At 42.2% G+C, this 27410-nt stretch overlaps 1 protein-coding gene across 1 annotated transcript in view; it reads left to right on the top strand.

The window, feature by feature from the left end:
* LOC142012321 (cohesin subunit SA-2-like) overlaps positions 1–27410 on the top strand; it is a 97286-nt gene that overhangs the window by 62195 nt on the left and 7681 nt on the right. Inside the window, exons 16-31 of the mRNA XM_074992257.1 lie at positions 1183–1286; positions 1788–1880; positions 1965–2054; positions 4240–4443; positions 5859–5935; positions 7958–8045; positions 9617–9697; positions 11009–11101; positions 12777–12948; positions 16423–16574; positions 17288–17389; positions 18669–18814; positions 18906–19034; positions 21836–22023; positions 22988–23162; positions 27097–27187. Coding sequence (XP_074848358.1) covers positions 1183–1286; positions 1788–1880; positions 1965–2054; positions 4240–4443; positions 5859–5935; positions 7958–8045; positions 9617–9697; positions 11009–11101; positions 12777–12948; positions 16423–16574; positions 17288–17389; positions 18669–18814; positions 18906–19034; positions 21836–22023; positions 22988–23162; positions 27097–27187 — 1985 coding nt within the window. The remainder of the gene's footprint in view (positions 1–1182; positions 1287–1787; positions 1881–1964; positions 2055–4239; positions 4444–5858; positions 5936–7957; positions 8046–9616; positions 9698–11008; positions 11102–12776; positions 12949–16422; positions 16575–17287; positions 17390–18668; positions 18815–18905; positions 19035–21835; positions 22024–22987; positions 23163–27096; positions 27188–27410) is intronic.

Genomic DNA, 27410 nt, shown 5'->3' on the forward strand with positions numbered 1-27410 from the left:
ATTGTACAACCTCCTGGTTGTAGAGAGTCACAACAGTTTTGGCTCAGCGTCCTGCCATGACTTGGTGCCCTCAAATATCAATGCCATGTGGCCTAGTCTCTTCTGAGGAATGTTAGCTCTGTGACACTGAATCTCTTGATTTATCTGGCAAATGCCTTGGGAGCCACTTGCAATAAACTCAGTAAAATTCATTTTATTCTAAAGTAAATTAAAAATGACAGTTTCTGTGAATCAGTGTGTGTTTTGTAGCTGAGGTTGCAGTGAAACACACAGAATAACTTCACTACATGAAAGTTTCTTTCCATTCAGAAACCTTAATCTACCTTTTTAAATTTAAGGGGCACATTGGTTTTCATGGGTAAGCAAAGAGACCTAACTGTGCTGACTAGAACACAGTAATGAGGAGCTGATATTCGCCATGGTAAAGGAAGATGTGTTGAATTTAGTGTCATTTGCAGAAATCCAAGGCTACATCTACACTAGAGCGATCTTTTGAAAGAAGCTGTTCAGGAAGATCTCTTCCAAAATAAAAGTGGATCGAAAGAATGAGCTGCTCTTTCAAAAAAGATCGGACCAGGGATCAAAAGATCGGGTGCTGTGAGGACTGATCTTTCACAAAAAAAAAAAAAAAAAAAGAAGGCCTGCAGAGCAACAACACAGGTTTTCTTTCAAAAGAAGGTGCTCCTCCTGAAACAGGGCTGGAAGAGCACCTTTGAATGGAGCTCTGCATTCTTTTGATTTAATTTCGAAAGAACAGTTTTTGTGTGTGGATGCTCCGCTGGATATTTTGGAAGAGCCTCTTCTTTTGAAAAATATTTTAGAAGAACTTGCTAGTGTAGACGAGGACCAATGTTTTTGAGGTTTTACTTTCAGGTAGAAAATTACTTGAACACTGCTTATTGTGACAGAAGTAGAGTCAGTTCTTTGCTATGGGATGAAAGCCCAGATTTTTAATAATATTTTTAGGTTCCTAACTCCCAAAAGTGCCATGGAAGAAATAATTGCTATTTTTCACTCTGTATGAGATAGAAAATAATTTTAGATTACATTCTTCATCCATTTTTGGCCATGTGTCTCCCTGTCCAAATTTGTTTTGATCAATGAGTAGACTTTCCCATTACCCATCCCGGCATCCTCATGTTTCTTTTGTGAGACACTGAGGGGATGATGATTTGTTTACAGCACTGAGTGACGCTCAGGAAACTGTCCTCATAGAAATCATCTTAGTGACTGTTCAAGAAGCTGCGGAAGGTCACCCTCCTGTGGGCAGGGGAGCAGCCAAGAAGGTCAGTGGATTTTATTCTAATATATTTATTTGTGCTGCAGTCAGATTTGTCCTCCCAATGTGCTCTGCCCAAAGCACTCTGCTAGTCACAGGTACATAGGCAGAAAGAGAGCAGCATTGTTTTTACAAGACAAGCACAATGCCTTTTGACCTTCAGACAAAACATCTTATCAATGCATTTTGAATGAGAAGAGCTTTTAGAGGAAGCTCAGCTCAGTGGACGCATGTTAACGACACACAGTAACTATTTTATCCATCAGTACATATAGTTATAAAGCAGTCTGCATCCAAAAAGTGCTCTGGTTGTTCAACACTAACTTGTGTGTTTTACTCGGGGGGAGAAAAGGTAGGGGGTGAAATCCCATGGGGAGATAGTTCTCTCAGTCTGGTGGTTTGCGTTATTTAAAGGAATATTGATGTGCAAAGTGAATCTTAAGGTAAGAGTAACATTGCAGTCAGCTCCCAGAGTATTTTATAATGAAGCCAAATGCTTTGTCTGTAGATCCTGTCTGCAAAAGAGAAGAAAATACAAATGGAAGATTGTACCAAAATTACAGAGCACTTTATCATGGTGCTTCCCCAGCTCTTGGCAAAGGTAACAAGCAGCTGTTCTGTGAGTGCACATTAAATTTTTCATTAAAATTCCTGTAGTGCACTCATATCCTGTTTTCTTCTGCAGTATTCTTCAGATGCTGAAAAACTGGCGCTCCTCCTGCAAATTCCCCAGTATTATGATTTTGATGTTTACAGTCCTGGACGTCTGGAGGAGGTAAATACGAATTGGGGCAGTTGGGTATGTGTGAAATACAACAAGTTTATGAGACCATTTACAGGACATAGAGAGGCCTTGGTACAGTCAGGAGACTGTTGAGACATGAAGGGAATACTTATACCCTGTTGAAACCCTTCAGAATTGAACTGAGGCCACCGGGGAAATGCTTTAACATTTGTCTTTATGGCTATGACAAGGTTAATCTCAGGCCCCAGTGGATAATGATTTATGACTTTATGCAGGAGGTCCAGCTTTGGGAATAAATTAATACTTCTTGCTGTTTGACCTCTTGTTGGACGGAGAAGAGGGGAAGTTAAAATATGTATTCAAGTTGGTATCTCCCAGCGGCTTACTACAAAATGAAGTTTCATTCTCATTGGAGACTGTCTCCCTCATCAGCTGCTGTGGGAGGATAGTAAGTGCAAAGAGAAGAATGGGGATAGTATTTCTGCATGCGGAGGAGGGGAATTCAGGAGTGGAAGGATGAAATCCGTGAAATAGCAAAGGCCATATGTAAGTGGAGTGGATTGCTCAAATTAATCCCCTGTAAATATCCATAACAAGGCACGGGAAAAATCACGTCCTTGGATACTCACAGCACACAAGATTAGCTGAAGGGGAGATAGAGCAATAGCAATATGGCAGAAATGCACTGCTATCTGTTTCTGTTTGTGTAACAAGCAATACTGTCAGGCTACATCTACATGGCGGGTGCTATGCCGGGATACAAAGATATCTTGAAATATCAATGTTGTGGCTTTTTGCAGCATCTGAAATAGCGCTGCTATTTCGGGTGCACTATTGCAGTTCTGGTATTCCTCATCATATGAGGAGCAATGAAACCCCTTGGAATAGCCACTTATGCCAAAATTTGGTGCCGTTTGGATGGCACCAAGTTTGAATGAGGCGTTTTAAAATAATTTACACAATTTGTGTAGTGCAGATTGCATAAATTATTTTGGAAATATCTCACCATGTAGACATAGCCTCAGAACCCCCTCATGGGAATAAGCCTGCCACAGAATGAGGGGATCTCCAAAACATGCTCCAGCTTTGTTACGGCAGAAGGCAGTCTTTTTGTCTCGAGGGCTGTCTTCCACAACAATCTCTTCTACGATTATTTTTAATTAGAGTCAGGTGTATTGCTAAACTTGGGGCTGAAGTAACTAATTAAGACTTTGGGAAAATATCCAGGTGTACAACTATACATACAAAATGATAGGGGTCTAAATTAGCTGTTCCCACTCAAGAAAGTGATCTTGGAGTCATTGGGGATAGCTCTTTGAAAGCATCTGCTCAGTGTGCAGCAGCAGTTAACAAAGCTAATAGGATGTTAAGAACCGTTAAGAGAGGGATAGAAAATAAGACAGAAAATATCATAATGTCACTCTGTAGATCAAAGGTGTGCACATGCCATCTCAAACATATATTAGAAATGGGCGGGGGGAATAGAAGCGCAACAAAAATTATCAGGTTTAGGGAACAGCTAAAAAACAGGACTGTCTACCTTAGAAAAGATACAATGTGGGAAAGTGGGTAGAGGAAAGAATTGTAAAATCTTGATTGATTGGGGATAAAATGAATCAAGAATGTTATTTGCACCCTCATGTAACACAAGAACCGGGAGTCATTTGATGAAATTAATCGGCAGCAGGTTTAAAACAAACAAAAGGAAGCACCACTTCATAGAGCGCACAATCAACCCTGTAGAACTTTGTGCCAGGGTATGTTGTGAAGGCCCAAACTATAACAGAGTTCAAAAAAGGACTTAGATGAGTTCTTGCGGGATGGGTCCGTCAGTGGCTATTAGCCAAGAGGGTCATGGATGCAACCCTGTGCCTTGGGTGTCCCTAAACTTTTGACTACCAGAAGTCACGACAGATAATGGAATAGATTGCTAGGCAATTGCTCCGTTCATTTCTTCTGAAGCATCCAGCACTGGACGCTGTCAGAAGAGAGGCTACATGGCTAGATGGGCCATTGGTCTGACCCATATGGCTGTTCTTATGTGACAGTAGAAAAGGTATATAATTAAGAGCAACAAAACAAAATTGTGTCCTGTGAACCCTGCCATGTCACCCCCAAGTTGGCATTTATTTTGTTTTTAGTTGTATACAGTAAAAAGGCATAAACATAAGTAGGCGTACTGTTGACTTGACTGTATCATCACGATCACTTGCAGCACTTGGATGTTTTGCTGAAAGTGGTGAAAGGTATTGTAGCTGAACACTCTGATGCGGATGTTCTCGAGGCTTGCTCCAGGACATACTATATCCTCTGCAATGAAGAACTGGCCATCCACAGGAGGGCAGATCTTGCCAGAACTCAGTTGATAGATGACTTGGTGGACAAATTTAATGAGCTGCTGGATGACTCTTGGCACGAGGTGCGTGTGACTGGAAGTAGAAATACATGAAACATACCAGGATCAAATGAAATAAATACAAGGTAGAATGTAAACAGATGGATTTTCTTTGCTCCAGGAGAGTAAAACTTAACAAAAGCAGTTTGTATACTCTGAAAGGGCTGTCTGTTTACATTTTAAAAGAGTGAGAATTATGTTCTGGCAGGAAGAAGGGAAAGAGAAGGGATGGTGTGTTCTTTGACACTAGAGCATGGGATTTCTGGGCACGCACTGTCGTGTGGATTCTTATGGCCAGAGTGCTACTGAATATTCTAGCCCCCGGGGTTAATATTGCTCATCTAAGCTCTAATGAGAAACACTAGATGGATCTGTTAGATATATAGTATTTTGGAGGAGGTATAATTCTACATTTTTACACATTGGCAGCAATCAAAAAGCCATTTATAATTTTGCTGATGTTGGGGGTTGGGGGTTAAGATAATTCTGTAGGTTCTATTAGATCACGTTAAAGTAGCTTTTTTTATCTTAAAAGTACTTTTGCTTTTTGGAAGGAGGATTGCTGATCTCTCTCCAAGTTTTCTACTAATTCTCAAAAGCAGGAACAGCCGGTTCAGATATGAATAGCTTGCTGGCTGGTGTCAACAACAGGAGTCTGTAGCTGATGAACTCTGCTGTCGGTAACAGGTGTCATGCCATGGCACAGGAGTTCCGACAAGTTGATTTTTATTGGGTGCTGGGGGACTGTAAAAGTGTCAGGGGAAAAAAAAAATCACATTGGATTTATTTTGGTAGTTTAAGTAGACATCTATTGCCAATGTGTATTTTTTTTAATTAGAAATAAGGGTATGAGGTCCACAGGATTTCTTGAACACTTGTGTAACGTGTACCACAGCTAAAGAAAAAGGTTTTGTTCTGGAACCCCCTCTATTAATTCTTGATTGGAAGGAGTACTTCCTTTGCCATTTGTGGTGCTGTTGTATGCTTGTGGAAACTACAGGAATTGTATATATGGGAAAATAATATTAGGAAAGTATTTAATGTATTTTTAGCTGTCTGTGTGACTTGGCAGCTGAAAAGGGAGAGAGCCAGCTCTCTAGCAGGTGCTTGATGGGTTGACCGTGGCCACACACCACAACATGAAAACGTCTGCATTGGACTGCTTTGTAGTTTGTATTCCCAGGACCCTGGTGTGTCGAGAAGCAGCTGTGGGGTGTTCAGTTATGAGGATGTTATAATGTGAGGATAGCAGCTCGGCATTTCCCAGACATATCACTTCTCTCCAGACCATGTGCATTATTCTTTATCTTAGAGGGAAGGACAAATGGTTCTCTAAACTGAGACACAGTCTAATTCAAGGCTGGGGTTAGTAGAGGAGGTAGCAGTTACCCGCAACACCTCTGCTCATTCTTTTCTCTTTCCTAACTCGTGTAATTTAGGGAGAAGGTCTTTGCACAGATGAAGAAGGAATTTGCCGAATATATTCCACTTTGAGAAGAATGGCAGCTTTCTATAAGTGAGATGTTTATTTTCATGATTATTGCCTTCCTTTCCTATAATGTTAGCGTGCTGCTATAAAAGCAGAAAATGCTGTTGATTGGCTGGCAAGTCAAGCTTTCATAAATGAATAAACATAGTCGGTAGGTGCGATGTTTACACATATACCGTTCAGGTAGAATTCCTTTTTTATCACAAGCATTTTTTCCTACTAGTTTCTGGACTCTTATAAATGTTGGCAGCATCATTGTCCAGAGAGTTTTTGTTGAAGTTACTAGCAGGGCTGGACTGGCAGTGCTGAAGTCAATCAAAGGTCTGCAAGTGGACTGCTTACAGGATCCGGATACCACTGTCTGCATGTAGGCCCTTTGCTTGGGACTGTTTCCGTGTCCTACCTCTTATCTGGATAGCGTTTGACCACCTTAGTGTCCAGGCTGGCAATCAGCATGTAGAGAAGACAGTAAAAGTACTCTAATTTATCCCGTCTCCATCTCTCAAAGAGCAAGGCTCTGAAGCTGTCCTCTCATGGAGTGAGGAATGCTTTTGCTTGTTCACTAGTGGCCTAGTTCTGCAAACCTTCACCTTGAATAGGTGGCTTGAATAGGATGGCATAACTGGGACACCTCAGCATGTAAGATAGAGAGTATGGCAGTATTGGGCCATAAGCCAGGAGAAGCTTTCGCATCATCCTGCATTGCTGGGATTCCCTGTTGCTCCAGAAAGAACTCTAAGGCTAAGTCTACACTTGAAAGATGAACGCACTGCCACAGCAGCACTTTAAAGTGAAAGTGTGGGCACGGCCTAGTGCTGGGCGAGTGCTCTCGCAGTGCTCTCTGTAAACCACCTAAATGAGGGGAGTAGCTAAAGCCGTTTACACTGGCACTTTCGAACACCGGAGGCTGCCGTGCTTGGGATGTTTTTTCACACCCCGGAGCAAGAAAATTGCAGCACAGTAAAGTGTCTGTGTGGACGTGGCCCAATATTATTTAAGGCATGACGCCTGAGAGCTCTCTTGGGAAGTAGTACAGTGGAACCTCAGAGTTACAAACACCTTGAAAATGGAGGTTGGTTGTAACGCTGAACAAAGTGCTGTTTGGTCTTTCAGACGTTTACATTTGAACACTGAAACATTCCTATGCTGAAAAAATTGCTGCTTTTCCTTAATTTTGTTAGTAGTTTTTGCGTAACACAGTAGTTTACAGTATGCTTTTTCTGATGCAGCCTAATTGTTTACTTCCATTTCCAAATGAGGTGTGTGGTTGACTGATGAGTTTGTGACTCATTTTCTACTGGATGAGTGTTTGGAGAGAGCATTCCTGGTTTGTGTGGAAAAAGTGTAGCAGTTGTTTCCTTTTGCGTATTACTATTCCTTTTGGCTCATGCAATTTGCATACTTGTAGCAGGAATGAGATTGGGTGATAACTGCTGAAACAATGTGTTAAAGACTATAATGGATATTAGGCTCCACTAAATCTGTATTTTCCTTTTTCTGTTTGTAATGAAAACTTCGTTATATTGGAATATTTTGGGCCCTCTTAATAGATTTCATTGTAAAGGGCAGAAATCATGACCGGTTTTAACATTTGTCATCAAGCTGGAGGGAGATCTTTGTGCTTTACGTAGAACCTGCATAGATGGAGGCTGTTTTATTTGTTTCCAAATTAATTATATGGATCACAGGAAACAAAAGGATCAAGCACACGCAAAGCTGATCTAATTTTTTGTGTGGTGTTCGTCAGTTAGCTTTCACAGAGAATCATTGGTATCCGTTAGATGCTGGTAAAAAGAGGGTACCTTTTACTTGTTATCCATGTCAGTGAGATTTTTTTTTTCCTTACTTCCTTTAATGAATTTAGGAACCACTCTGAAGGTCATCACCTTCTCTTTCCCAAATAAAAACATAATATCTTTGGTAGCTGTGGTCCTATATTTCGGAGCAGGTTGTATATGGGGAGGAATGGGACTGTTACAAACAGTGGCTTTTCTCTTTTCTCTTTATGATTATTTTAGTATGGTATGTAATTTCCTTTTTGACTGGCAGTGCTCACAATCTCACCAAATGGAATCTCTATGGGAAGACTTTAAAGCTACTGGTGTTTGAGATGAACCATGGAAGTTTGCCTGTCCAGGTAAGTTGATGGTATTTAGTACTAATAAAGCATTTATCTTATTCAAATTACTTTATAAACATTAACTAAACCTTACACTGGAGCTGTGCATGGGCCTGTTTTTTAATATTGCCTCTGCCCTGCCCTGTAATACCCACTCCCATCCATTATTCCCAGATTATTTCTTGCATTTTATCTTGCTCCAACCTGCAGAAACCTTAGCTCCCACAATCCCATCAAAGAGAGCGATTTAGATGTTTACAGTACTGGACATCTGGAGAAGGTAACTAGGAATTGGGGCAATTGGGCATGTGTGAAATGTAACAAATTTATGAGGCCATTTACAGGCTGTAAAGTGTTCCCTGTAAGCTAAGCACTTGGGCAGCCACCCAGTAGAGATTCAGGTGCCACCCAGCTGGTTAGTAGAGCATCCATTGCCACTCACAATGGGCAGAATGTGTTTCTATTGGTGGTGTGCATCAGCACATGTCTCGGTGCACATAATAGAATTTATTCCACCCTGGGTGGAAAAAAATAGAGGGAACACTGGTCCCGAATCAGAGTTCCACCTTACCCCATCCTCCTCTGGGGGAGATGAATGCTGTTATTCCCATTCCGCAGATCAGGAGACTGAGGCACAGAGAGACAAGTTCATCTCTGGTGTAACCCCATTGAAGTCAGTGGACTTAGGACATGAATTCAATGCAAGGCTTGTCCAGTTATGTGCTGAAGGTGTCACTGTTGGAATCTGGAATAATTGTTTTCTTAGAACAATAAACAGGGTTTCTCTCTATTATGCAATGTTGCTCTGAACTAAGTACAAATAATTCAGGGATTTGCTTGTCACTTATGGATTGAATTTAATCAGAAATAAAAGTATTACAGACCCATTACTGACAAAACAAATAGTGAAGCCAATTTGTTTATTAACTAATATCTAAACTATTAACCTCAAGTTGACTGTTTAGCATTAATACTGCTGGAGGTATGAATGCTGCTCAGCATTACCAACTAATAGGCTTCGCTGACCATGAATACGTCGTGCGAGTTTTGCGAAGCGCTTAAACCTGTGCCTGCTTAGTGTGCATTGAAGTAAATAAGACTTAACTGCTTTACTGAATCCTAATTCAGTGACAAATGTTCTGAGGAAGTCCATGCCTATTTGCGTGTAAGCCTACTGGATCTGGCATTGGGATCTAAGTGTCTCGTGCTGCAGAAATACTACTACAAGCAGCATACAGAATATGGCTAGGCTTACACTGCCGCAGAGTGGGTCGATCTTCAGGGGTTTTGTTTTGCACGTGTGCGAAACGGTGCTTTCCAGGATCAGAGTCGACCCTTGAACTCCTCATGAGCAGCAAGGATTAAGGAAGGTCAACAGGAGAAGTGCTCCCTTCAATCTTCTTCCCTGTAAACAGACATCAAAGTCAATCGCTGATAAGTTGATTTTAGCTATGCAATTGGCATAACTAAAATTGCGTGTCAGCAGTCGACTGCTATATCTATTATAGACGTAGCCTAAGAGATGCTGATTCTTTGCTTTCATTACCAAGCCTTTCACATTATTAAAAGGTATATATTTTTATTTGCAGATGATCCTACCAGCTCTACAGTGCACGTACTTTGCTCTCTTATGGCAGCTATCTTCAGCTGTGGAGAGGTCATCTTCCAAGGTTGGCCAGTGCAAATAATTCTGAACCCAAGCGGTGTACTTTAAACATTCACATTCAGTTGCTGTCCTTTGATGGCTGGAAGACACAAGCTCTCCCAAAATGATCCTCTGAACATTTCCCTGGAGAAACCAAATTAGGATTAGGCATTTCTCTCCTCTGAGGTTTTTAATATTGGAAAAGTAGAGATTTTCAAAATCTGTGTAAGGGCATTATTCAATTAAACAAATGCTCATTTGTGCTTGGTGCAAAGATCTGTGTTCCTGAATCTTGGCACGTGGTGGAGACAAGGATTGCTTGGTAAACAGATTTTAAAAATAAAACAACAACAATAACGAAAGTGAAAATACGATACTCAGTAAAAACTTTTGGAATTCAGTCTTTGCGTACATTTTTGTTTAGTATACTGTGGTGTGCATGAAGAATGCCCAAGGCACGTGTTAGGCAATCTCACCATCAGTTTTCTTTTACAATAATTTTTTAAGAACTGATACTGTGCAGCCCCAAAAGCATGCTAAGCACTTCATGGGGTATTTTAGTTTTAAATTGCAAAAATGAGAATGCTCAGGCATTTTGATCCACTCACAGCTAAAAAATAAGTGTGTAGGTTCTTTGTCTAGAGCAGGGGTCAGCCGCTTGTCCGAGGCGGAGTATGGACCTTCTGACCTCTATGTACAGTTCGAGTGCTGGTGATACTTTTTAAAGGCATTAATAGTCCTACTTACAACAGCTTCATTAATAAATAAATTAAGATGACAAGTATCAGAGAGGTAGCCGTGTTAGTTTGTATCTTCAAAAACAAGAAGTCCTTTGGATGCTCCAAAATATCTGTTAGTCTATAAGGTGCCACATGACTTCTTGTAAATTAAGAGGCAGAGCTTTACTGTTTAGGTGGTGGTTGGTAGCATTAGCTGGTCTTTTGTTAATCCACAAGCAGCATGGCTTTGGGCGAGCTCCCAGCTGCATGGGTGAGTAAGGGCAGGGCTGAGCTCCTGTCTTGTGTGCTGATGAAAATTGGCTTGCCTGTCACTCTTGGTGCTTGTGCTGGGAGATGCTGATCCCTGGTCTAGAGATTTCTGACTGCAGTGAGTATTGTTTTCTGCAGTCTGCCCTCTTCCTCTTTTGAACCCTGTATACAGAATAAGATACCAACATGGAACTAGCGTCTTTTGTCCTTGATGTTTCAGAAGTGATGGAAGGGTGGGACTGATCCAAAAGCTGTACATGTCTTGATGCCCCACTCCACTCGTCTTCTTCCTTAGGTAGCTGTGCCCATTGTTTCTCTCATCTTGGTTTTTTCTTCATACATTTTAGGAGGTTCTCTCGGCATTGAATGGAGAGTTGAGATTTTTCTGCCACATTTGTGCATGCTTCCTCAGCCATAAAGATAAAGACTTAAGTGAAAAGGTCAGTGGCTCTCTAGGAGCTGGTTTGTGTAGGGAGGTGTTTTGTCCATTCCTCCTTTAAATCCTTTTCTTTCTTTATTTTGCTTCTTAGAAGTCTTCTTTTAAAATAAGTGGCATCTTCCTTAATGAGAGCACTGGGCAGCCAGGGTGCACTGCACAAACACAGCATTGCATCTGCATGGTGCCAGTTGCAGGACTGGGGGTTATGTCTGAACTGCAGCATTAAGTAAAACTGTACTGGAAATATAAATAGGAAGATTTTTTTTTTTCCTCCTTAACAATAATTGTGCTAAGTACTGCTAGTAGGAAAATCCTGGGGCTGCAATGAAGGCAGCCCTTCATTAAAAAAATATATTGTAAGGGTTTGCAAAATTGTCTCAAATTTTACATGTAAGCGAAAAAGACTACTAAAATATACAATACAATATAACCTTCCTCTTTCCCTCTCAACCTTCCTAACTTCTGGGCTTCAGGGGAGGTTTGTGGCATGGAGAAGAGAAGAGAGGATATCTACAGGTTTGAGCAAAGGTGCCAGGAACTCCTAAATTCTAACTGCAGTTTTGACTGATTGAAGTCTTTCCATCTGTAAAGCAGAGAGAGTAAAATTTACCTGGAAGAGGTGTTCTTGGGACGGATTAATGGCTCTGAGGCTGTTTCTACACTCGCCCCCTCCTGTCGGAGGGGCATGGTAATGAGGAAATTCAAAAGAGGCTAACAAGGCGCTAATGTGCGTATTCAGTGCCTCATTAGCATAATGGCGGTCGCACGAATTTCGAAGTGCAGACTTCAAATTGCAGGTTGGCAGTGTAGATGGGGGCAGCTTCGACATAAAAGCCCCACTTCGACATTCCCTTACTCCCGCCTAGTCCGCACTTCAATATTTGCGTGGCCACCATTTTGCTAATGAGGCACTGAATATGCATACCAGCGCCTCATTAGCTTGCTTTGAATTGCCTTGCTACTGTGCCCCTCTGACAGGAGGGGGCGAGTGTAGAAGCAGCCTTAGAGGATCAGAAGACTCACAGCATTAACATGACTATATAAACAGAGGTCACAGCATGGAGTATGCTGGATCGGGAGCCAGTGGGCTGTGACCCAGGGAAGCATAAAGGGAGGTGGGGGTGGCAGAGGAAAAGAAAGGTTGCTGTCTTTATTATTGATGTGCTGTGCAATCTCCTTTGAACTTGAGTAGTTGGCAGGACACCTTTGGCATATATTATGGAAATAAATTGAATTTTCATACCTATATTTGCAGTCCTTTTAATAGTCACTGTACACACTGTTGCTGTTGGGTGTATTTACCACCCTAATTTTTTTATAACATGGGTTTCCTTGTTAACAATGTAACTACACAAAAGGATAATCGGGTTCAAAGTGCCCAGTAGTTCAGCTTCTCAGACTTCTAAGAAGAGTGGCATTGGCACATGACAAGATGCAGCTTCTTTGTACAAGTTACCAAATATTCAGCAGATGCGGATTGGGATTGAATGTGCTGCTCTCACAAAGTCTTGGTTCCCAGAGGGGCTGAGTTATGGGCATTCCACCTCGCACGGCTCAAAGACAGAGTGTTGGTCTCAGAGGAATAATAATTGGTAACAGAGATTAAAAAACATTGTCAGTCTGGCAGCTTTTTCCCAACTTTCTAACTTCTAGTTTGGCATGTGTGCATTTTACAGGCCTTCATGATACTCTGTGATTTGATGATGATTTTGAGTCACCAAACTTCAAGTGAGGATGAAGCTGTAGGAGTTCTTCAGTATCTTCCCAGCACATCTCTGCAGTCCAAAATGCTTTTGTTTATCCAGGATCATGTTTTCATAGGGGAGGAGGAGGAAGAAGAAATCAAAGGTCAGCCACTATCCTTAGAAAGAAAGTAAGCTAACATTTGCTGATGCCATTTACCCGCAGGCTGCGTCTACACTAGCAAGTTCTTTTGAAAGATCCCATAGTACGTCTATACACAGAAAGCGTTCTTTCAAAAGAATGCAGCACTCCTTTCGAAATCGCTTTTCCACTCCCGTTTCAGGAAGTGCACCCCCTTTCGACAGCTTCTTTCAAAAGGAAACGTGTGTAGATGCTCTGCAGCCCCTTTTTTTTCAAAGGAGCGGTCCTCATGTGTCTGGATTTTTCGACCCCTGGCCTTGGTCTTTCAAAAGAGCGGGGTTTGTGTGGATGCTGTCTTTTGAAATAGCAGATCACTCTTTTGATCTGCTTTTTTTGTGTGTGGATGCACTCTTTCGAAAGAAGCTCTTTCAAAAAAGATCTACTGGAAGGGCTTCTTGTAAAAGATCTCTGTAATGTAGACGTAGCTTTTGTGTTTGATGTCGTCAGGTGGATGGACTGCTAATTCTTTGGATTTCTTTACAGATAGAGAAATAGAATTCAGGGTTTATATAGCAAGGGCACCAGAGTTGGGGAAGGAGGGGAAAAAAGGAGTTACACATCACTGGTGTCATATTTATGTCTGTTCATCTTTTGACACAGAGACTGTCTGGTTTGTCTAATGTACGTGGCAGAAGGGCTTTGCTGGCACATGATGGCATAGATCACATTAGTGGAGGTGCAGGTGTATGAGCCCGAGTGGTGTGGCTGATGTGGTTAGGTCCAGTGATGGTGTTGCTAGTATAGATATGTGGTCCTACCCATGAATGCTCATGACATAATAAATGTGTTAGCCTGGGTCTACACTGGAGAGTTTTGTCGACAGAAGGGGCCTTCTATCAACATAAGTCAGAAGACGTCTACACACTGAAAGCATTCTGTCGACAGATTCATGACAGAACTCTGCATTTGCCTCAACTGTATTATCCCTCAAAAATTTGAGGCATAACAATCTCGATGGAGGACTGTTGACAAAACTGTGATGTAGACACTTCTGTCGAGAGAGGACTTCCGGTTGCCGGGCAGCCCTCTTTGCAGAGCTGCCATTTCACTTTTTGGCACCAGAGGGCAGTGTAGTCTGGCATCCCTCTGTCGACAAAGCAAGTTGTGTGTAGATGCAATCTGTAGACAGAGGTTCCATCGAGATTTCCCTGTTGAGAGTTACGTCTGTTGACAGATGCTTCTAGTGTAGACATAGCCTAAGTCTTTAATGTGCCACAGGACTGCTTGTTTGTGAAGTTACAGACTAACACGGCTACCACTTCTGTTAGTATACGGCTGTTTGTCTTTTGTGGCTTTACCAAGGGAGGCATTGTTAGTTTGGAAGGCACTGAGGTGAGTGTACGTTGATTTTAATGGCTTAGAGTGATCCTGTTAACCACACTCCAGCTGTTAAACAGCAGTTGAAGTGGTTGATCAAACCATCAGCCCATGGCTGTGATAGCTCCTGCTCCCACCTTCCTGTCAGACTTGCTCCCACCTTTTTCCCAGTCTTATTCTAGCCATGCTCTTATCTTGAATCCTGCTTTGGACCCAGCCTTGTCTCTCTTTAGTTAACGTGGTTCTGGTTCCTCTGACCTGATTTCTTACTGGGGCATCTTACCCCCCTGACTTTTCAGTCACTGACAGATGTTCTAATCCTAGCTCTGATCTGTGTAGGACCAGTAGGCTCACCCAAGCCCCGGTCCCTGATGATAGTGTATTGCAAATGGTGTCCCTGTCAGCAGTGTGATAGAGGTGTAAAAAAGGCAAGTATCATTGTGAGGTGTATTAGCAGATGTGTCCCATGTAAGACATGGAAGGTAACTGTCCTCCTCTGCTTGGCATTGGTGAGGCCTTAGGTGAGCACCACACTTTAAGAATTGCATACACAAATTGGAGGGAGCCCAGAGGAGAGCAACAAAAATGATAAAAAGTTTAGACTGCCTGACCTACGAGGAAAGGTTGAAAAAACCTGGACATGTCTAGTCTTGAGAAAAGAAGAGTTGGGCTGGTGGGGGGGTGGATCTTCCTAACAGTCTTCAGTTATGTTAAGGGCTGTTAAGAAGACTGTGATCAATTGTCTCCACACCCACTGAAAGTAAAACAAGTAGTAATTGGCTTAATACTCAGCAAGGAATATTTAGGTTAGACCATAGGAAAATATTCCTAACGATAGGGGTAGTGAAGGTCTGGAGTAGGCTTCTGAGGGAGGTTTTTAAGAACAGGTTGGACAAACACTTCTCAGGGATGGTTTAGGATTGCTTGGTCCTGCCGCAGTACAGGGCCTGTACTTTCTGACCTTTTAAGGTCTCTTTCCATGCTGTGTTTCTATGCTTCTGTGATATTCTTCCAGCACATTGCTCTGAAGAACTCAACATAATAAGAAGCTTATGTTCAGTCCTCCCAATGTTCCCCTCCAAACTTACTCTCTAACTTTCCCTTCTACAATAAACTCTGCAAACTCTTCATCCAGGAGCCATTCTTTGTCATCTCTCTCCTGTTAACCCATCTGCCCATTCCGGGAGCTGCCCCATGTCATTTGCAACCCTGACAGCCATTTACTCCTGGTCAGCCTACCTGCCTTTCGTTGGTTCCTAGGCCAAATGCTGTCTTGAGAGCCAGAAGCAGGTCACATGGAACTCCTAGACCTGAGATCCAGAAAGCTTTCTGGCAGTGAGATGGCAGAATTCACTCCAGGCAAGAGTTTATCCCTCCCATTCTTTCCCTCTCCAATCCCCTCCAGCAGCCAGGGTGGCAAAACCGTAAAAACAGTTGGTTCCCAAATGTATTATTGTTCGTACTGAAGTAATGCTTGCGGGTCCCAGTTATGGACAGAACCCTACTGTGCTGGTCTCCATACACAGAACAAAGCGACCTGCCCCAGAGAGTTTACAACCTATATAAATGTCACCCACATGGAAACTAACCATTTCCCAAATGGCTTAGATATTCATAATGATCTATAAATTCTTTTTTCCCTTTGTTAAGAGCCACTTAAAAATGTGCAACTAATTCTTCTACCCTGGGATGCATGTGCTGTTTTGTTTGCGTGGAGTTAATCAGAAACTGAGAGTTGAGCACTCACACTGATTTCTTTTCAGGGAAAGATGTGGATATGGTTCATTCATCCTTTTTTGGTCAGGTGTGTTTGGATTTTGTTCTGTGCTCTCTTTTTTGGCCCTGTCGTGCAGCTATAGCCAGGATCTTACAAGAAGGTTCTGACTGGTAGAAATGTGAAATCCCTGGAAAGATCAGGTATGCAAATAAGCGGCTTGCACTGTCATCAGGTGTAAGGTTGGAAATGGAAATAAACATATTTCATCTGGTAAGGATAGCATCTGTTGTTCAGAGAGTTGACTGAACAGCTGAGTTTGTGTTATACAGATTAAAGTCGGTCTTAAAAATAAAATATGTTGAGCAAAATGTTAGACCAAAGCCTTGGCATGCTCTTTTCCCTAGACTGGACAGAAGAGGAGGAGAGGGAAATGGAGGTCTCCAAACTGAATGATTTGCACAGGAGGCGGAGTCTTCTTTCAGCCTATTGCAAGCTAATTGTCTTTACTATGGTGGAGATGTCTGCGGCCGCTGAGGTCTATAAGCACTATATGAAGGTAACACGTAGCTTTGAAAAGGCATTTATGCCTTAAAGTGACTCTAGGGCTTGTGGCAGGAGCTGCATTATGAGCCTTGCAGGCTGGAGTCAGCTGTTTATTCACAAAATGATGGCAGAAATGAACCATAGTCGTGCACCGTTCTCCCTGCTGCTGTGTGTCTGTACCAGAGAGTAGAATGAATAATCACTAGATGAGAGGGTAGTTTAATCCCTTGCTCGTTGACTTATTGGCTTGTGCACAGACTGCCAGAGAGATGCCATTTGTGAGGGGTGTCGCTTGGTCACTAGGATCACTCTAAACGTGAGTAAAATGAGTTGGTAGTTTCAATAGCCATCTGCTGGTGATGACACTTGGTCTGCATGTGGCCAGGGCTAGGTGCAAATCAGTAGCTTATTGTGAAAAGCTCCGTATTCGGTTTCCAGATGACTGATCCAGTCTTCCTCTCATAATAATACTTACCTATTTTATAGCATTTTTTTCATCTGTAGATCTCACAGTACTTTGTAAAGGAGCATAAATAAATTTATCCTTTGGAAAACTTGTTAAAAGTGTTCCTTTCAGCAAGATATCTAGGGCACAGAATATTTTATGAATTGTTCAGTTTTTCTCAGGAGCCATTGTTCTTCCTGTGTATCCAGTATGTGCCCCATCTATTCATTGAGCTATAGTAAGGCAGTGACAATTGTATTTTGTTTTGTTTGCACTAATAGACTTACAATGATTTTGGAGATATAATCAAAGAAACTCTGAGCAGGACGAGGAATAACAACAGAATCCAGAGTGCCAAGACGTTGGTTCTCTGCCTGCAGCAGGTAAGCGTAATGCAGATGGAACGGGACTCCGGCAAAAGCCATCCATACGCTATAGTTTTCTACGTATCTTGTCGTAGTTACTCAAACTAATATAATTATGTAGTGAAAAAGTCACTTTCTTAAACTCTTGTAGGTGCTTTTCATTGTTAAAACACCTGTGATTCCTTTCACCCAAGAGTAAAAATGTATTTTTTTCCCCCCAAACGCTTGTTCTTTTAGGCTATTAATATTCATGGAATATGGCACATCTTGAGTTGCAAGACACAGATTAAGGAACTCTTGCTCTATGACGCTGAGTAGCCTCCAGTCCCACTGAAATTGGGTGTAGGAGGCTGTTGACATTTCTCCAGTATTGTTCAGTGTCTTCTGGGATCAGGCCCCCAGTGTTTCCATGCTTGCCTAGGGAATTTGAATAAGATTTGTGTTGAGGAAATTGGACACACCTGAGGATGCCCCTTGCGTCTCTAGTTACACTGACTCTCCTATAGCTATAGCAGTACTGAGCCTGATGATCTGTTTCAGCAACTGCTGTAGCCTGGTTACCTCTTGGACATCTGTTCTCCCAGCATCCATGTTATGCTCTACGTTGCAGAACAGACTCCTGCTTGAGTGACTGACACATGAGCTCTGCTGACTTCACACACTTTGCCAGGAGCCTAGATCCATGACCCAACCCCTGAAATATGAGATAAAATAAGGGTAAGCAGCATTTGGCCACATAGATTCTGCTCACATAGTCAGAAAGCCTGTATTACATATCACATAGACAACTGGCCTAGGTTGGTCTTTCATTGACCTTCAGATTTTGCATGTCAAAGGGAACAAACTACATGTCCCGTTACAAAAAACTTAGCAATAAGGTCTCCATGTTTCTGTTGGCTCAGTCCTGTCCTTAACTACATTAGCAAGTGTTGGTGCCTCTCTTTCAAAATGGGCAGCTGTGTACCCATGCTCTGACCAGACCCAGTGATCTCCGGGGGAGCTGATAGCACTCCCCACTTTGCAGGATTAGAGGCGTACGCATGTTGGTCTGTACATTGAGGTAATCCTGCTTTCTAAAAAAATGGGGCATCCTTGGCAGAGATTGCGTCAGGCAGCGCTCACACCTCTCAAGTTTGTTACAAGTGACTGTGTTTCTTCAGCAAATGAATGTGTTTTGCGCTTGTCACTTTCTTTTCCAAAGCTCCTGTCTACATGAGGCAGGTTTTGTATGCCTGGTGTGCTCTCCTTGTGCTTTTGTTGCCCAGAAGTTTACATGCTGATGTTTGTGGTTTTGCAGCTGTTTCAGAAACATATAGAAACTCATGGTAACACCAACAGCATGGATGCATCTTTTATGAACATTAAAGAACTTGCACGTCGCTTTTCACTGACATTTGGCTGGGATCAGGTGAAATCCAGAGAATCAGTAGCCATGATACACAAGTATGTGCCACAAAGCAATATATTGTTCATGACATGTCTCTGTTTTCTCTGTTAAATTACCTTGTTTCTCTTGTATTTTACCCTCTAATAGACAAGGCATTGAATTTGCCTTTCAAGGAGATGCTGAAGTGGAAGGGAAGTGCCTGCCTCCAAATTTACACTTTCTGTTAATCATCAGTGAATTCTCCAATAAACTACTAAAGCCTGACAAAAGACTAGTGTAAGTTACCTTCATTTCTTACTGCCAGACAACTGAAGTTAGGTGATCTGTGCCTCATGCAGCACTTACATGCACTCGTGCATACATAGCTTCTGGACAGCGTATCCTTGTAGAATAATTTGTCAGTGATGTCATTGCTGGAGGAATTGCTCAAGTACTTCTCATTTGTCTGTCCAACTTTAGAGATCTCTTCCATTTTCCATCGGAAAACATGGAGGAGGAGATACTTTTTCAGTTTTGATATCTTCTCCATTTCAGCCTATACTAATGTTTGTTTGTTTTTTTTGTGTGGAATCTTACATCTACACACTTGATTCTAGTTCCTTTTTTTATCTATAATTGCAACCAAATAAAAAGAATCACAGAATCATAGGGTTGGAAGAGACCTCAGGAGATCATCAAATCTAACCCCTCCCGGCCCTCACCCTCCCACTGAAAGCAGAACCAATCCCAACTAAATCATTCCAGCCAGGGCTTCGTCAAGCTGGGACTTAAAGACCTCTAGGGATTACCTCCAAAAGTAATCCATTCCAGAGCTTCACCACTCTCCTAGTGAAGTAGTTTATCCTGATATCCAACCTAGACATCCCTCACCGAAACTGGAGACCATTGCTCCTTGTTCTGTCACCACTGAAAACAACCTCTCTCCATCCTCTTCGGACCTGCCAGCAGATCCCACCCCACTCCTCCACTCCTCTTCTGTAGGCTAAATAAGCCCAAACTCCTCAGCTTCTCCTCATAAGTCATGTGCTCCAGTCCCCAATTATTTTGTTTCTCTCCACTGGATTCTCTCCAGTGCATCACCATCCTTTCTCTATTGGGGGCCCTAGAATTGAATGCAATACTGCAGATGCATCCTCAGCAGTGCCATATAAAATGGAATAATCACTTCCCTAGATCTGCTGGCAGTTCTAGTACTAATGCACCCCACTATGCTGTTAGCTTTCTTGGCTATAAGGGCACACTGTTGGCTCATACTGAGCTTCTCATTCACTGGTATCCTCAGGTCCTTTTTCTGCAGAACTGCTGCTTAGCCAGTCAGTTCCCGGCCTGCAACGGTGCATGGGATTCTTCCCTCTTAAGTGCAGAACTCTGCACTTATCCTTCTTTGAACTTCACCAGATTTTTTTTGGCCCAGTCCTGCAGTTTGTCTAGGTCACTGTAGACCCTGGGCCCTAAGTTATAGGTGACTATAACCAACATGTTCTAAGTATATGGAGTTTACTGGTAAATATTCTATTTATCAGTTGGTGTTTGCTACAAAATATACCCAGAGACAATTCTATGATTATAGGAATTCAAAAAGTGTGCTTAAAAATAAGTCCGGGGGGGAAAATGATACTGATATTAGGTATGAGAAAGGGAGGATCAGGAGCTGACAGGACCAAATAGAACAATCATTCTTTCTCCCCCAGATGTATTTCTGTTACTCCAACCTTGCAAAAGTCTTTATTTATCAATTTGTCTAAGGAGAGTATTTTTAATGATAAAAGGAAATATTTCATGAGCAGAATGGGCAGTTTGGTAAATTTTCATGATTTTCAAAGGCTGTATCTTATTTTGGGTATATTACAAGAAAGCAGGAATATCATTACTGGTTTGCTCATCTTTGACCGCTTTTGCAAGGAATCAAGCAAGAAACTCTCTTACAGTTTATCTTCAGCTGTCTTTGACTTGCTCACTGGTATTGGAAATAAATGAAATATAATAAAGTTGGTAAGAAGGGGGAACTTGTAGTTTTATGTACAACTTTACATTCAAGCTGTGTTTGCAAAATAACAGTTTCTATTCTGGGAGGCTCAAAATACCTTGCAGGGTCTGGAGATTATATTTCCTTTTAGAAATATTTAGGTTTACTTGCATCATAAATTACAGGACGGAATGTTTTAAGTCAACATGAACTTTTAAAAATAAACATCTGGTTATTTTCATTTTCATTATTAATCAGACATGGTATTTGGTCTACAGACTTGCATAACATTTATGAATGTGCCTATAGCACATGATATACAAAATAATAGCATTTGTGAAAAAGTAATATAGCCAACGTGTTCTGAGTGTATGGAGTTTAGTGATAAAATTCTTTATTTGTCCTCTCAGGTCTGTCTTTTTCTTGTTTTGATGAAAACTCTGATATTTTCAAGCTGCCTTGCAAATCGTAGTAGTAGTAGCAGCAGCAATAACAATAATAAATTATTAAAATAATTATGATTATTATATAGTTAATTATATTAACATTTATAACATTTTCACTGTGCATGTGTTCTAATGTAGTATCTAGTTTAGCAGTGCTGGCTGGATTAGAAGTGATGAGCTGAAAGGCATTGAGCTCCTGTTTCTAATTCTGAATTCTGTTGCAACATTTTGTCTTCCTGCTAAATCAAAGGGAGTGTCCCTGAGTTGCTTTTCTCTCTGCTCTCCAGCTGAGTAAGCAGGACTAGATTTCTCAGTAGCTGGGGAGCAGTAACATTGCAAGAAAACAAAACTGTCAACGCCTTCCTGGCAGCAGTAGAGTGTAGGAAATTGTACTAAAAGATGGATGTGCTCTGTAATTATTGGGAATCGAGACATTGTTTGTAATGTTCCAAGCAATCTTTCAGCTTCAGAAGCGCTTGCACTGTGTTTTTGTTTTCCTGGAAGGAGGAGCCAGCCCCACCTCCCCCCGCCCCCGGCCCTTTTGTTCCTTGACAGATCTGGTTCTGTCTCCCCAGTTGCAGAGAAAAAACCCAAATACAAGAACAGCTAGCCTAGGTAGCCACCAAAGAGATTTTAATTTTTCTTATACTTTTCATTTTTACCAGGTATGGTTACCTGCAGAGATATATAACAGAGCCAGCGTTTTGCAGAGGAGATGAATGGCACCCCTTGGTTTGGTACATGAACTCTTTGTTGGCAAATGAAGATGAGGAGAATTCTATTATCAGCAGTTCAAGAGACTCGCTCACAGGCAGATCTAAGACAGCTTCTTTTAAAAGAAAATTGTCCCATGGTATGACAGTGCCACCATCTTGCTAAATCTGATTGGTTGTGTCCTCAGTAAAAATGGATTTGTTAACATACTGCCTTAAAATACTACTGTTGCAGACTTGCCATTTTAAACCCCCTTCCCTCCCTTCAGATTTGTTGCTTTCATCATTCACTAGAGAGGAGCTTGATCCAGTGATCTGTGTATGGGAGCCAGAAACTTTCCTGTTCTGTTCTAGTCCCAGCTGTCATCCATACCTTCTGTAGCCTTGAACAAGTCACTTAACCTCTCTGCCTTAGTTTCTCCAGGTGTACAAGGGGCTCATATGACATGATTCCATGCAGTAATTTTGAGGACTGGATAAATTTTCTGAAGGCCCTTTAATAATACTAGCAGGTACCTATAGAAGTGTTAATGACAGATTCTTATTGGTGCCATTTCTGGGATGTATTTTAGGAGAAACAAAGGGAATCTTTTTGAGAGGATCTTAAAATTCCTCCCTTCCTTGCTTATAGTTGCCTTCAGAGCCGTGCCTTTCAAACTTCATGTGAGGAGTGATGGGATTCCCTTCATTTCACCATTATCTCTTGGGACAGGAGGAATTGCAGCAGCACATCACGAAGTCGGTTTGCCTTTCCAGAGGGGCCTCTTGCACAGTTTATGCAGTGCTGACTGTGCCCTGGGGTCTGGAGAGGAGTCAAGGGACAGAAATCTAAGCTGGAGGGCTCAAGTATGCTGTGCAAAATCATCCACTGGCCAGGCTTTCATTTTAGATCTTTTGTATAGATGTTAGCTAGATCATTCAACACAGTGCTATTTTAAAATGAATGCTTTCCTCAGAGTGTCTCCATGAATTTGGCTTCCACACTGATCTCACCCCTTGTAATTAATGTTGCTTTTTCCTCTCTCTTGGACTGTGTGAAATACTCCTCTCCCAATGTTTCAGGGAGCGAGGGCGCGGAATAGTGCTATTTATTGTCCATTACAGGGTTCCTGCCTGAAACGAGCCACACTGAGGTAACAAACAAGACTCCAGGTTTCCGGTGCACTCCAGAACTCACTGCTACAGAACGGAAAAGCAGAAAGAAGTTGAAATCTCAAGATGCAAGTCTTCAGGAACGTCTGCCGTTCCGTTGTCCGGCGCGGTTGAGCAGCAGACGTAGGTGAGGGGAAAATGGTTTACAAGGTCCTAAGGAAAGCTGAAATTTTTCATGTACGCAGACTGCAAAACTGTGCAACTGCTGCTTGTCTTATAGGTCACACTTTTGGGCTCTCCTTGTGTTCTTACTGCTGCCACGGAGCAGTTGCCTATGGCTACACACTCTTCTTGTTTCTATGTTCCACCTTTTTTGTTTTCTTCTTAGGGTATGTCTACACTAGGAAGTGAGCTTGAATTTGTTAAAGTCTATTTTCTAGCACCTGATTTTGTGAAGCTGAAGGTGCATGTTCATGCTGATGAATAAAGTTGGAGAGTGTCTCCATAAGCATTGCAAGGTTTGACTTTTTCAGTAATGCACTGTGAATACCTATCCCACAGTTCCTGCTCCTCTGTTACATTGTGGATTTCTTTCCCAGTGTTTGATGAGACAAAAATGTGCCATGGGTCATTCTGGGTGTGTTGTCAGTATTTCAAAGGGCATTTGTCTCTCCTGCCTCCCTCTGGAAAGCGATGGCAGAAAGGGTTTTCATGCCCTTTTGTCATGCTCATTAGAAGCCATTGCAAGGCTAGCATGGAACTGGTGAAGCTTAAAACAGTTGTGGAATTATTATGAGCACCTCATGCTTTGTGCTACAATATGTGCCGTGGATGAGTAGGCATGAATATGAAGACTCTGAGGAGAACATGGACATATACGAAACGGAGACACTGGAGAAGAGGAACGAGGAGATGCTGGGTATACTTGCTGCTTTGTACCCAGTGAAGCGCCATTTTTGGTGCCATGAAACAAGCTCAGACTGGTGGGACTGCATTGCTCTGCAGGTGTGGGATGATCAACAATAGCTGCAAAACTTCTGCATGCATACGGCCACTTCCATGGAACTTGGTGAATGGCTGTCCCCCACCCTGAAGCGCTGTGAAACTTAAATAAGACCTGCTCCAACAGTTCAGAAGCCTGTGGCAATTGTTCTGTGGAAGATTGCAACTCCAGAAAGCTATGGTCAGTGGTCGATCAATTTGGAGTGGGCAAATCTACAGTGGGGGCTGCTGCAATCCAGGTTGCCAAGGTAATCAATACGCTTCAGCTATGACAGACAGTGGTTCTGGGAAATGTGAAAGACATAGTAGACGTTTTTTTCCACAGAGAGGTTCCGTAACTGCTGTGGGGCAATAGATGGAATGCACATGTGTATCCTGGTACCCGATCACCTTGCCACTGAGTATGTAAACCTCAAGGGGTACTTCCCCATGGTGTTGCAGGCACTGGTTGATCACAAGTACTGTTTCACCGACACAAATGTGGAATGGTTGGGAGAGACACATGATGTGTGCATCTTTAGGAACTCTGGTCTCTTCAGAAAGCTGCAGAATGGAACTTTCTTCCCAGACCAGACAATCACCGTTGGAGACATGGAGATCCCAGTGATCCTGGGTGATCCAGCTTACCCCTTGCTTCCTTGCCTTATGAAGCCAAACACAGACAACCAGGACTGGAGTAAGGAGCAGTAAAAGTACAGGCTGAGCAAGTGTAGAATGGTGGTAGAATGTGCATTTAGCCATTTAAAAGCCAGCTTCAGGATCCTCCTGACTTGGTTAGACCTCAGTGAAGCAACATTTCCCTTGCGGTGGCAGCCTGAAGAGTGCTTCATAATTTATGTGAGAGCAAAGATGAAAATTTCATGCCAGACTGGAGGGCCGAAGCAGATCACCTGGTCAGTACTTACGAGCAGCTAGACTCCAAGGTAATAAGGAGAGCACATTGAGGGGTACTGCTAATCGGGGAGGCTTTGAAAAACAGCTTTATGAATGAGTGAGTTGGCAGCCATGTCTGATGCTCTTAAGGAGGTGCCACCTGAATGATGTATGCTTGACTGTAAAGTTTGTAAACTCCCCACCCCTTCAACACAAACAATAAACACACTAATTTTTTTAAGCTTAATCATTTTTATTCATTCTTGCACTCACCAGTTTGTATCCTAATAATGCTCATCTAGCTCTTTTTCTAAGAAGGAATCCGACTCTTGTCTCATGCTTTGTTTTGTTCCCTGACCAAATGACTTTACAACCTCACATTTCTTCCGATGCCATCCAACACGTCTCCGCCAGTCCAAGTATATTGCATTGGTGTGTCTCCATCTTTTTCTGAAGCAACTCTAATTTTACAGTCACCCACAGTGTTTGGACTTTCCATGTTCCAATTCGTAGCATATGTGTTAGTTGTTATTTTCTTTCAGTAGACAGCTTATCAACCCAACTCCAGTCGCTTGATTGGATGTTGTGGATCTTGTTTATCCGGGTGACATCTGAGCTGGCATCTTTTATCATTTAGTCGTACTGGCATCCTATTTCATTCGTATTCTTGTCTCATGGTCAGTTCATTGTCACTCATCTGACCAACCCTCCTCCTTTATCCAGGCTTGGGACTGGCATTGAGAAAGATGAGGAGAAGCTAGCAAAAACGGTGCAGGTGCTAAATGAGGAAAGGAAGTGGTATGGACTGATTATGAACATTGATAAAGCAAAAACATTGGTATTTGGAGATAAGGAAATAGGAAGGAGGAACTGTGTAGATGGGATTAACTAGAGAATGTAGAGAAGTTCATGTATCTGGGGAGCAACATAACATATGATCTAGACTGTAAGAAGGAAATATTGACTAGAGTAGCAAAAGCCCTAGCGAGTTTGAAGGCGATGGATAAGGTCTGGAAAAGAAAAGCAATTAGCTTAAGAATGAAGCTGAGAGTCCTGAAAATGTGTGTATTCAGCAGCATGTTGTATGCATGTGAGACATGGATGATAATGAAAGATTCAAAGAGAAGAATATTGGCATTTGAGAGGAGTTATTATAGAAAGATACTGAGAACAGGATGGATGCAGAAGGTCACCAATGAGGAATTATGTAGGAAGATCCAGCCGAAAGAGAACCTACTCTAGATGGTTGTACAATGTAAGTTACAGCTATTCGGGCATATTTGCGGAAAGAACGATGAACGAAAAATCAAGACTCTGGTATTCAGCATAATCGATGGTGGAATAGGAGAGGCAGACCCCACAGAGAATGGGTAAATGATATAGTAGATTGGTGTGGAGCTAGTCTGCTGAGACTAAGCCACCCTGCACTGCACAGGGAAAGATGGAAGGAAATAGTGAGAGACGCATCAGATGCCAAAGGGCACTGAGCTCATGGTTGTTGATGATGATGTTGGTGATTTTTATTCAGAGAACACTAAGGCCATGTCTACATGTGCCCTTCCCCTTTGGAAGGGGCATGTTAATGAGGCACTTCGAAACAGGTTAGTGAGGTGCTGACTTGCATGTTCAGTGCCACATTAGTATAATAGTGGCCAGACTGGCTGTATACATGCAGGTGCTTCGATATAAGCGTCACACTGCAGAATTCCTGTATTCCTTGTCTGAGAGCTTTATGGAGATGTGTGAGGAGGATCAACGTTCCATCCCATACACGTTAACAAACTGTTCCAGGGGCCACAGTCGGCGTAGGTTCAACACCCAACAGATATCAACTTGTTAGCCCTCTTGTAGCATCATTTAAAATAAGAACTCACCCCTGAAGTTCCCTCTTCAAAGCAGGGTCTGGCTGTAAAATGTCCTGGGGGAGGGGAATGAGATCCAATGTTACAAAATGCTTGACAGACTTGTAGGATGTTTACTGTATTTTTCTTACACTTTATGGTTGTTTAATGGTAAGTCTGAATGAATCAAAATTCATTTTTATCAGAGTATAGTGAAGCTCTTTTGCACTTTGGGCCAAAGATGTTGAACAAGAATCCTAAAAGCAGCTCCTATCTTATTAATGCAGTTTTTAAAATCTGTCCTCCCCTTTAACACAGAAAACAAAACTCATCCTAAATAGAACCTCCATAAAAGGGTAGTGTGTTTCGTGGTCAAGAACTAAATTGCTTGGCTTTTCGTTCTAGCCACAAAGCGATCAAGACAGAAGACTTTTCACTCGGTGGAGCAGAAGATGAGGGCGAAGATGTTGATGTGGATGTTGTTGGTGCAGACCCGGTAATGTTTGTTTAGCTTTGACTTGTCCAACTTTGAACACACGTACTTAGTGGCTGTACCCATTACTGTCCCACTTACTTCGAAGCTACTTACTATGAGCAATTGGCTCTTCCTGGCCTACATCAGGGACGTGTCTTATCCTTTAGGACAGCCTAGCAATGCCCAGCCAAGCCCCCTAACCGTAAACATTGCCTTCCATAAAATCCCACTTAATCCTATTTCT

The sequence above is a fragment of the Carettochelys insculpta genome, chromosome 1, assembly GCF_033958435.1.
Source record: "Carettochelys insculpta isolate YL-2023 chromosome 1, ASM3395843v1, whole genome shotgun sequence".
Taxonomy (NCBI): domain Eukaryota; kingdom Metazoa; phylum Chordata; order Testudines; family Carettochelyidae; genus Carettochelys; species Carettochelys insculpta.